Source organism: Nomascus leucogenys, chromosome 12, assembly GCF_006542625.1.
Source record: "Nomascus leucogenys isolate Asia chromosome 12, Asia_NLE_v1, whole genome shotgun sequence".
In the NCBI taxonomy this organism is placed as follows: Eukaryota; Metazoa; Chordata; class Mammalia; order Primates; family Hylobatidae; genus Nomascus; species Nomascus leucogenys.
The window spans coordinates 27,918,492-27,930,550 of NC_044392.1; the positions used below are offsets into that span (position 1 = coordinate 27,918,492).

General features: G+C 40.3%; 1 protein-coding gene across 1 annotated transcript in view; it reads right to left on the minus strand.

Moving 5' to 3' along the window:
• Window positions 1-1,727: 1,727 nt before the first annotated feature.
• Window positions 1,728-12,059, minus strand: part of DARS2 (aspartyl-tRNA synthetase 2, mitochondrial) — a 34,241-nt gene continuing 23,909 nt past the window's right edge. Inside the window, exons 13-17 of the mRNA XM_003258898.4 lie at window positions 9,787-9,939; window positions 6,712-6,930; window positions 6,376-6,486; window positions 3,532-3,607; window positions 1,728-2,755 (exon numbers count right to left, since the gene is read on the minus strand). Coding sequence (XP_003258946.1) covers window positions 2,568-2,755; window positions 3,532-3,607; window positions 6,376-6,486; window positions 6,712-6,930; window positions 9,787-9,939 — 747 coding nt within the window. The 3' untranslated portion in view covers window positions 1,728-2,567. The remainder of the gene's footprint in view (window positions 2,756-3,531; window positions 3,608-6,375; window positions 6,487-6,711; window positions 6,931-9,786; window positions 9,940-12,059) is intronic.

A 12,059-nucleotide genomic window follows, 5' to 3' on the forward strand; every position in this document is an offset into this window, starting at 1 on the left:
CAATTTCAGAATCCACATTGCAACTAACCTTTAAGGAACTCTACTACTTGTCATATTTTGGTGTGGTATCAAAGAGAATATCCATAATTATCAGAGAAAGCTATTAAAATACTCCTCCCTTTTCCAACTTTATATTTGAGTGGGGTCAGATTTTCTTCATAGACTTCAACCAAAACATCATATAACAACAGATAGGATACAGAAGCAGATATCAGAATCTAGTGTCTTCTATTAAACCAGAAATAAAAAATATTCGCAGAAATATAAAACAATGTTACTCTTCTATTTTTGTTTTTTAAATAATTATTTTTAAAATAAAAACATGGCTGAGTGTGGTGGCTCACACCTTTGTAATCCCAGCACTTTGGGAGGCCGAGGCAGGTGGATCACCTGAGGCCAGGAGCTTGAGACCAGCCTGGTCAACATGGCAAAACCCCGTCTGTACTAAAAATACAAAAATTAGCCAGGTGTGGTGGCGGGCACGTGTGGTCCCAACTACTCAGGAGGCTGAGGCAGGAAAACTGCCTGAACCCGAGAGGTGGAGGATGAAGTGAGCCGAGATCACACCACTGCACTCCAGCCTGGGCAACAGAGTGAGACTCTGTCTCAAAATAAAATAAAAACATGCTATTGTGTTAACATGTAATGGGTTATTTTAAAATGAATTAAACATTTTCAACTAAATAATTAAATCAATTATTAATTAGGAGGCTGAGGCAGGAGAATCACTTGAACCCAGGAGGCGGAGGTTGCAGTAAGCCAAGATGGCGCCACTGCACTCTAACCTGGGCAAGAGAGTGAGACTCCGTCTCAAAAAAAAAAAAAAGGTGTAAATCAAAAGAATTTCAAGGCAGAAGTGAAGACTGAGTAGAAGAAAACAATTTCAAAATCACTGATCAAGACCTTATTCTCATTTTGTAATTTTTTTTCTTTGAAATGGAGTCTTGTTCTGTTGCCAGGCTGGAGTGCAGTGGTGTGACCTTGGCTCACTGCAACCTCCACCTCCTGGGTTCAAGTGATTCTCCTGCCTCAGCCTCCTGAGTAGCTGGGACTACAGGCGTGCGCTACCACACCCAGCTAATTTTTGTATTTTTAGTAGAGACGGGGTTTCACCATGTTGGCCAGGATGGTCTCAATCTCTTGAACTTGTGATCTGTCCACCTCAGCCTCCCAAAGTGCTGGGATTATAGGCGTGAGCCACTGCGCCTGGCCTCATTTTATAATTATTAGTTTATTAAAACTTTTATGTGTATGATTAGAACTTAAAATCACAATGAGTTTTGGTGTTCACTTTTTCGCACATTTGAGGTTAATCTAAGGTCGATTAGAATTTTCAATTACTTATAATTGAGAGAAAATAGTGTTCAGTGATTAATAATATCTTTGTTGTCTTTTTTTTTTTTTTTGAGATGGAGTCTTGCTCTGTCACCCAGGCTGGAGTGCAATGGCACCATCTTGGCTTACTGCAACCTCCATCTCCCAGGTTCAAGCAAACCTCATGCCTCAGCCACCCGAGTGGCTGGGATTACAGGCATGTGCCACCATGCCTGGCTAATTTTTGTGTTTTTAGTAGAGACAGGGTTTCACTATGTTGGCCAGGCTGGTGTTGAACTCCTGACCTCAAGTGATCCACCCACCTCAATCTCCCAAAGTGCTGGGATTACAGGTGTGAGCCACCACTCCGGCCAATAATATCTTTAAAACTAAAAATATAAACAGAAAATTGATAAGTAAAATGACTTTTACTATGGATATCAGTTTTGTTTAATCTGAAACTATAAAATAGAGATACATCTACCTATTTATGGATGGATAATATCATCATCTCACATTTGTGGAATGCTTTATAGTTTTTCAAAGTACTTTAATTCACTTTATCTTCCATATATGTTATCTCCTCTGATTCCAGCAATAACAGCCCTGTGAGGTAGCCAGGGCAAGTATGTATTTTACACATTAGCAGGAAGGGAGGCTAAGAGAGGTTTATGTAACTTGCTCAGGCTGAAACACTGAAGAAAAATTTGTGACTCTCATTTCAGTGATGTTTTCTGCATTATTATAAAATATTATGTACTCCTCACTATATTATATTGATGGTTGAAATGTCATTATAAAGCTTAATTTATATGATTCTCTTGATGAGGATGATGAAGCAAATGCTCCATCAACTCACTAGTTTACAGGGGCAAGCATTTTCCTAAATTTCACACATGATTTGATTACCTCTGTCCTAAGTGAATAATCTACTATCTGGGTATGAGAAACATGATTTGAAAACACTAAACCACTATATTATTCCAACAAAGAACCATCTTTCACACCTAAGTAAAAAGGAACTTCAAAAAAAGTCCTAACCAAAAAAAATCCGAATGATGCATGAAATCAAGTCAAAATTGGGTATCTTCTATCTGTTTCTTTGTTGTGGCGAAGAATGTTGCCTGGATTCCTTCCATCTAAATAAAGACTTGATTGTCAGACCTGTGGCAGAACTCTAGATCTGACTTTGGCCTTGGGGAAGCAAAGAGGACAAAACCTAAAAGCTCAACTTTCTGCATGGTATGCATGATTCAATGAGCTCTTTCTGCTTTGGAGTCTGTTGGCCCAGAGACTCGGATATGATAGGGCTTCAGTTCCTCAGGAGGGACAGAATCTGGGGTATTGCTCATGAGGTCATGTCCCCGGAAGGACTTTGGGAAGGCTATGACATCTCTGATGCTTGGAGATCCAGTGACAAGGCATATCAGTCTGTCTAACCCTGTGAGTAAAATACAAAGATAACAGATGAGAAATGTAATCTAATGTTGGAAATAACTTAGTTTTTCTATAAAAGTTGTAGAGAACTTTTAAATAAGAATTTTTAACAAACTGTAGCCAACCATTGTTCCCTACCTTTTTAGAGAACTTTTGTTTGTTTGAGAGGTTCTTTTCTATCTCATTCTGGAAAATTATTCAGGACTAATGTTCACATGCTACTTGGATTGTCACAGCGATTAGTGTTCCTAGCAAAAGCTTACTAAAGGCCCTAAAACAGATTCAACAGTGTATCTGGTGCTTGGCAGGGAACTCCATAAACACAGAAGGAAGTCCCTATTGTTGGGGCCTACAATCTAGGTGAGCTTCCTAGAATTTCTTACTCTTCCTTGCTTTGACAAAACAAGCAAAGTGAGTAACCATGGCAATCAGAAGGACACTGGCATATTCCTGTTTTCATACAAGCTGAACATTATGGAGCAGTGCTTTCCAGACTCCAATGAGTACGTCTGTGAGGCCATGGGGATTTGAACAATATTGACTTAAGATCTGCAGTTTTAAGCTATTAATGATCTTTCAAATGTAAATTATCAGTTAAGTTATATCTTTATAACTGTTAAGATATATTTAAAAAATATATTACTGAAATTTCAACAGAAACTTACATTCTCATGGAACTCTTGGACTCATCCTTCCACCTCTACCAACACAAACTGAGAACCCGAATTTGAGACAGTGCAATGGAATTCAGTTTAGCTTATAAAAGGAAAAGTTGTTTACCTAAGGCAATTCCTCCATGAGGGGGTGCCCCATAATCTAAAGCCTGGAGCAGATGGGAGAGCATTTTCACATCCTCCTGAAATTCAAAAGATAATTCAGTTTAAATATATTTTGAAGGTCCACTAAGTGCCACCATCTAGGCTTAGATGATAAAGGGGAAACAAAGTTGAGTTTTAAAACACCTAAACCTGACTTAACCAATAATAAAAGCTTATTGGAAAAGTGTAAAGAAAAAATTACCTTAAGTGATTTGCAGGTTAGCAAGGGAAAAAGACAAGTCATAGATGATTATAACATGTACAAAAATGCCTGGTGCTCAGTAAATGCAGCTTTTACTGTATTGACAATGCAAACAGAGTGAGACCAAATGAGGAGGTGGGGATAAAAAGCAGGAAACTCTCCTGTCACAGAGACCAAGGGAAGAGAGCATTACTAAGTGGGCAACATTGTCAAATGCTGCCAGGAGGAAGGAGAACTTAAGGGCCAAGAACAGGCCACTGGATTTGGTGATCTTGTAAGTAACTTTTGTGGGGCAGTATGTGTAGAAATGTTGAAAGTGTGTTTGGAAATGGTTCTACAACCAGGCTACAAATCAGGATCAAGTGGGAAGCTTCAAACAAACAGAGGCCAAAGCCTCACGTTTAGAACTTTGTTATTCAGTTAGTCTGATGTGTAGCCAAGGCACCAGTGTTTTTTTTAATGCTTTCCAGGTGACTTGACTGTAAGGTGCAGCAGTGCTGAGAACCACTATTTAGGGAAGCAACAGAGGTAATATATTCTAGGCCAGGTGTGGTGGCTCACACCTGTAATCCCAGCACTTTGGGAGGCCGATGCAGGCAGATCACCTAAGATCGGGGGTTCAAGACTAGCCTGGCCAACATGGCAAAACGCTGTCTCTACTAAAAATACCAAAAAAAAAAAAAAATGCTGGGCATGATGGTGTGTGCCTGTGGTCCCAGCCACTCGGGAGGCTAAGGCAGGATAATCACTTGAACCTGGGAGGCGGAGGTTGCAGTGAACCAAGATCACGCCACTGCACTCCAGTCTGGGTGACAAAGTGAGAAAAAAAAAGAAAGTAATGTATTCTTATTGACTCTTGAAAAGTTTGACAATGAGAGGAATGAAAAAGATAGGCTGAAAACTGCTGACTGGAAGCTGGGCTGGGCAGGAGGATCGCTTGATCCCAGGAGTTTGAGGCTGCCCTGAGTTTCGATCATGCCATTGCACTCTAGCCTGGGTGACAGAGTGAGACTCTATCTTTTTAAAAACAAACAAACACACAAAACCCAACGGGTGATTGGAGGCTTTGACTTGGCAGGAGAACAGTTAACAGATTTCGGCTGGGTGCGGTGGCTCACACTTGTAATCCCAGCACTTTGGGAGGCCAACCAAGGCGGGTGGACCTCTTGAGGTCAGGAGTTCGAGACCAGCCCGGCCAACATGGTGAAACCCTATCTCTACTAAAAATACAAAATAGCCGGGTGTGTTAGTGTGCACCTGTAATCCCAGCTACTCAGGAGGCTGAGGCAGAAGAATCGCTTGAACCCAGGAGGCGGAGGTTGCAGTGAGCCAAGATTGAGCCACTGCACTCCAGCCTGGGTGACAGAGCAAGACTCTGTCTCAAAAAAAAAAAAAAAAAAAAAAAAGTTAACAGATTTCACAATGCCCTTAAACTTTAAGGACACTGAAGGCTTAAAGCTAAAGGAGTCATCTCATGGTCCGAGTTCTCCTTCCATTCTACCTCACACTTGTCAGTTAATCCCACAAAACGATCTTTTAGGACCAGACTCTCTCAGACCTTTTCCTTTCTGAAACCTACCCAAGCCTTCTACAGTATCACCAACAAACTTCAAATTCTTAGGTCTGCACCTGTACAGAGTCTTCTTTTTCTTTTAAAAAATCCTGATTACTCCACTATCACTAAAATATATCCCTGCCTTAAATATAGCTAAAGTAGTATCTAATACATGATATAAAATCTTTTCAAACTTCTCTCTCTTTCTCTAACATTATCAACATTTTTAGTCACTTCAGACTGCATGGTTTTCATTTGATTTGATTTTTATGTTTTTCAAGCTGCATGGTTTTTTTAAGCAGGGTAGTGGTTAGGAGCATGGGCTTAAGAGCCACCTCACCTGGATTCAAATCCTGGCTCTGCTTACTTTTGTACTGTCACTTTGGCGAGTTAAGTAAGTTGCCTCAGTAAATCTCATCTTTAGAGTGGGCAGAATAAGGATATTTATCTGCACTATTATAATACGGGTATTTAATATGCACTATTAATTAGTACTTAAATAGTGCTGTTTAATAGTGCTATGTGCCAGATACTATTTAAGCATGTAATATTATTATTTACTTTTAATATTATTATTTACTTTTCCAAGTCCTACATTAAAGGTAGAGAGATAGCTGACGCTATTTTGTATCTTGTGAATGCTCCATTCATAACAAATGTTTAATAAAATAGGCTGATTTAAGTCAGATGCAGTGGTTCATGCCTATAATCCCAGCACTTTGGGAGGCCGAGGCAGGAGGACTGCTTGAGGGCAGGAGTTTGAGAGCAGTGTGAGCAACATAGGGAAACCTTATCTCTTCAAAAAAATTAAAAAATTTAGCTGGGCATGGTGGCATGTGCCTGTAGTCACAGCTACTTGGGAGGCTGAGGTGGGAGGATGGCTTACGCACAGGAGATTGAGATTGCAGTGAGCTATGAATGCACCAGTAGACACCTGCCTGGGTGACAGAATGTCTCAAAAACAAAACAAGCAAACAACAACAACAACACAAAACTGAAAAATATTCTGGTAAAAAAATAAGCCCAGGATAGCAGATAATGTTTGTTACCTTTAGTAAGGTTGCCAGGATATAATGCTGTAGCTCTGCATTGTGAATTCGAATCGAACCACCTCCTATTTCATTGCCATTTAAAACCAAGTCATAGTGTTGGCTACGGGCCTAGAAGATTCACAGAGACTTTATGTTAGAGAAAATGTCTGGTTTTCTGTTCTACAGGTTGAAGACCCTGTAGATTCTTAAAGACAATGTATTACTACTAACTCAAACTCCACAATTTCTTCTGGGGCTTCCAGAACTGGGTCCTATCTTTCATCAGACCTTGAAGTCTGAAGTTCTTTGCCTTTATATACACATTTCCTTTTGATCTGGAAGTAGATACGGTACCTTTTTGGGCTCAGTGTACAGGAGGTGTATGTCACTCGGGTGGGGAGCAGTAAATGGGTGGTGGGCTGATTCCAGCTCTCTGGGATTTTCCTCCTTGGGGAGGAAGAGTGGGAAATCTACCACCCAAAGAAAAGAGAACAGAGTGGGGTCACGGAGCACCACTCCTCTTGTTTCTAGAAGGTCAGCACATTCCAGTCGTAATTTTCCCAACAAAGAGCACTGCAAACAGAAGACATAAACATTGAGTTAACTTCTTGACAGAGCAGGCAGGAAATGACAGCCTGGATTCCGAAGCCAGGCCATTCTCTAGGAAAGGATTAGCCAATTAACAGATAGGATGCCCTTTGCCTCTCAGGACACAAAGATCTGAGGATGAGTTTGATTGCAACAAGGTTGAGAACATCAGACTCAACCAACTGGGTGAGTACTGCATAACTCGGTGATTAAGAACACAGGGATCAGCACTTCACAGACCTGGGTCTGAATCTCAGTGTGGCTAATTACGAACTTCTCTGTACCCTTTTTCATTGTAAAATTGTGATAAAAATATCAACTCCAAAAGACTGCTATGAAGCTTAAGTGAGATAATGTACATAAGGTGCAGGACCTGACAAAGTATGTGAGTGGTAGTCATTCTGATTATTTCCTCACTTCTCTTGAAGGGTTGTGGTGAGGATTTGGTAAGTGCCTGGCACACTGTTCATGTTCAGTGAAGGCTGGCTATCACTACAGGTAATGCAGATTAGAGGTCCATTTAAGAGTACGGCCCGGTGCAGTGGCTCACACCTGTAATCCCAGCACTTTGGGAGGCCGAGGCGGGCGGATCACAAGGTCAGGAGTTCTATATCAGCCTGACCTACATGGTGAAACCCCGCCTCTACTAAAAATACAAAAATTAGCCGGGCGTGGTGGCACACACCTGTAATCCCAGCTACTCGGGAGGCTGAGGCAGGAAAATCGCTTGAATCCGGGAGGAGGCAGAGGTTGCAGTGAGCCGAGATCGCACCACTGTACTCTAGCCTGGGCAACAGAGTGAGACCATCTCAAAAAAACAAAAAAAAAAGAGTGCGAATTTTGGAACCCAACTTCATGGGTTAGAAATCGGGGTCCTCCACTTCCTAGCTGTGTGACTGTGAGCAAAATTTTAAGCTCTGTGCCTCACTTTTCTTATTTTTAAAATAGCAACAGTATCAGAACTTCTTTCATAGGGTTGGCATGAGGATTAAATGAGTTAATGTATACAAAGTGCTTAGAACAGGGCTTGGCAAATACTAAGTGCTTAATAAGTGCTACCTATGGTGGCAGGACTTCCCTGAGAAAGGACAGCTGGTTAGAACAGTGACATATGCCTACAGACATGATAGGGTATTATTTTGCAGCCCATTCTATCTTATTATGTCTACATAAGGGACCTTCATTGTGACATTTTCAGAATGTTAATGTTATTCCTCGAAAGTCTGGTTTCTAGCTCTCTTTCAAGGAGGGTCTTGTAGGAATCAGACCTATAACTTCCTGAGAATGAAACACTAGCAAGTTTATTTCATACCAAGAGAATGTTTAATAGCCAAATTAGTTTGGAACAAAATCTCATGTTCTTTTTTAAGAAATGCATTCATAATAAAATTTGGAAATAAATCGCTTTCTTCATTTTACTATTGTAGGGGAAGGGGAGACGGGGGATTACATTTAGCTTTGAAGCTGAACTCTGAAAACTTTTTCTGTGGAAGAAACAATGATAAATGAAAATATAGATTAGAAGAAAGAACTTGATGAAGTACTAGTTAGACACACTATCATTTTAAAAAAACTATATACTAAAGTGAAAAAATAAATTTATATCATGCTTGATCTTTACAGTACATTTTTAGTATTCATGTTTGACTTTGTACTATTCTATATTTTACAAAGATCCCTAAAGCTAATTCAGTCTTCCATATCCCCTGAAGAATCATGATTCAGCCAGTGCATGATGGCACTCACCACCTACAGCTGCTGTTCTTGAGGAAAAAGGGTCCCACTCTGACCAAGTTGGTCCAGGGGTGTCTGCCAGCCCACCAGCTCTCCAGTGGTCTGATCCGTCCCTCCACAATTTAGGAATGCATTATGTATAAAAATTTGAGACTCCTAATTTTCTTCATTTGTGAAATCTTGACACTGAAAATATTTTTTCATGGTTATATGACTGATTTCACTACCCCTTAATCTAAGTGGCTTTTCTAATTAGGGTCAGGTCTAATCTATTTAAGTAATGCCAATGGAGGCTGGTAGCTATGAAAAAAACCCTTAGTTTTTTTTTTTGAGATGGAGTCTGGCTCTGTCGGCCAGGCTGGAGTGCAGTGGCACGATCTCGGCTCACTGCAACCTCCGCCTCCCAGGTTGAAGTGATTGTCCTGTCTCAGCCTCCCGAGTAACTAGGACTACAAAATACAAAAATTAGCCTGCCACCACGCCTGGCTAATTTTGTATTTTTAGTAGAGATGACGTTTCACCGCATTGAACAGGCTAGTCTCTAACTCCTGACCTCAGGCGATCCGCCCACCTCAGCCTCCCTAAGTGCTGGGATTACAGGAGTGAGCCACCATGCCCAGCCAACCCTTAGTTTTTATACAGTGCATTATAAAGTACTATAAGATTTATGCAGGCTGGGCACGGTGGTTCACGCCTGTAATCCTAGCACTTTGGGAGGCTGCGGCAGATGGACTGCCTAAGCTGAGGAGTTTGAGACCAGTCTGGGCAACACAGTAAAACCCCATCTCTACTAAAATACAAAAAATTAGTCGGGTGTGGCAGCGTGTGCCTGTAATCCCAGCTACTCAGGAGGCTGAGGCAGGAGAATCTCTAGAACCCGGGAGGCAGAGGTTGCAGTGAGCCAAGATCGCACCATAGCACTCCAACCTAGGCAACAGAGCAAAACTCTGTCTCTTAAAAAAAAAAAAAAAAAAAAAAAAAGATTTATGCAGAGCAGCTCCATTTTATGAATTAACAGTCTATAGTTCAAACACGTACTATATACATAGGAGAGTAAGGCATTGTTCAGCATCAACAGCACTGATGCTTGGAAGTAATTTTTCTTACTGCTTTATTGTGCTCTCCAGCAGTTAGTAGGATCACATCTTCCTCTTGGGTCTCCATTAGTCTGATTAATTCCAGTCTTTGTGATTCCATTATGAAGTTAGCAACTGGAGAATTCCAGTTTCTATTGGCATTAAGGAATACAGGTAAGATTTCCTGTGTAAAAGAAAAAGACTTATTCACTTTTTTTTTTAAACAGTGGGATTAATTTATCTTCTTATAGTACAAAGATTTCCGGTTCCCAATAGAAGAGAATTTAAAAGAGATTATCTCTATTATCTCCATGAACCCATTCAAAATGATACTAAGGGAATTTTATGAAGTAGGCTTGGCACTACTTTATAAATGTAAATATTTATAACATTTAAAGTGGCTCATGCTTGTAATCCCAGCATTTTGGGAGGCTGAGGTGGGTGGATCACTTCAGGAGTTCAACACCAGTTTGGCCAACATGGTGAAACCCCCTCTCTACTAAAAATACAAAAATTAGCTGTGCCAGTTCTGTGCACCTGTAATCCTAGCTACTCAGGAGGCTGAGGAATGAGAATCATTGGAGCCTGGAAGGTAGAGGCTGCAGTGAGCTGAGACTGGGCCATTGCACTCCAGCCTGGGTGACAGAGTGAGACTCAAAAAAAAAGTCATTTCAACATAATGAAAAAAAAGGGGGAAGGGATGAAGAACGGAGAATAATAGCAGATGAGAGATTTCTGCGAACTTCTGGCAGATTGCAAGTGAACTGAGTAGGAATGATTAAAGAAGCAAGGTGCAGGAAGGTCTGGCATAAAGAATAATGGAGGCGGCCTCAGCCCAAGAAGGAATTGATTTTACCCTGCAGAATTTTGGAGAGGCTCAGGACTCTTAAGCCTTGAATGCCTAGAGCAGCCTTGCTGCTCATGCTAAACTAAACCTAACCATTTACAAAGCCTCTCTCTTGCGCTTCCAACCAGATTTTTTTTTTTTTTTTTTTTTTGAGATGGAGTCTTGCTCTGTCACCCATGCTGGAGTGCAGTGGCCTGATCTTGGCTCACTGCAGTCTGCCTCTCAGGTTCAAGCAATTCTCCTGCCTCAGCCTCCCTAGTCGCTGGGATTACAGATGTGTGCCACCATGCCTGGCTAATTTTTGTATTTTTAGTAGAGACGGGGTTTCACTATGTTGGCCAGGCTGGTCTCAAACTCCTGACTTCAAACGATCTGCCCGCCTTGGTCTCCCAAAGTGCTGGGATTACAGGCGTGAGTCACTGCACCCGGCTCCAACCAGCTTTTAAAATGTCCCATTCTTGAATATGTACAGATAACCAACAATCACTGCACATTGAAGAAACTCTGCAGCATTTAAAAAAAAAAAAAAAAAAAAAAAGACCAAGATAAACCCAAAAAATTAGCCCCAGAGAAAACATAAGTTACGGACCAAAAGAGAACTTGAATCCTCAAAGGTACTCAAAAATATATTTTATGAATAAAACCAGAATAAGATGCAGTGAAAAAAGCTATTGGGAAATTAAAAAAAAAAAATCAACAGAAGAGTTGAAGAAATCCCCAGGAAAATAGAACAAGACAAAGAAAATGGTGAAAAATGACATGCAAAAGAAAAGAGACAGGTTAAATTGGTTTGACATACAACTAGTAGAAATTCCAAAGGGAGACTAGAAAAAATGATGAGGTCAAAATAATTAGATAATAAAAGAATTTTCTACACATAAAAAGACATAAACCTTCATATTGAAAGGGCTCTGCAAGTGTGTAAGACATTAAATGAAAAATGATCAAAAGGCAAACAAACTCTGAAATTTCAGAACATAAAGAATCAGAAGGCAAAAAGCTTCCAATGAGAAAAAACCAGGTCTGCTATAATGGAATAAATTCACACAAGCATCAAAGCATCAGACTTCTCATCAGTAACAACAGATGGGAGAAGAAAGTAAAGCAATGCCTTAAATGTTCTAAAGCTGTGCTGTTGTGCTGTCTAGCGATGCACTGTGGCTATTTACATTTAAATTAATTAAAATGAAATAAAGTAAAAAGTTCAGCCTTTTAGTTGTACTATCCTATTTCAAGTGTTCACTAGCTACATTGGCTAGCAACAACTATACTGAACAATGCAGACATAAAACGTTTCCATCATTACAGAAAGTTTTATTGGACAGCACTCTTCTAAGATTATATGGCTGTCAATTCAAAATTTTGTACTAAGCCAAATTATTATTAATCAAGTGTGAGGTTTTAAACATAAAGACATTTTGTAAGACCTAAGTAAGTTGATCTCTCACATGCTTTCT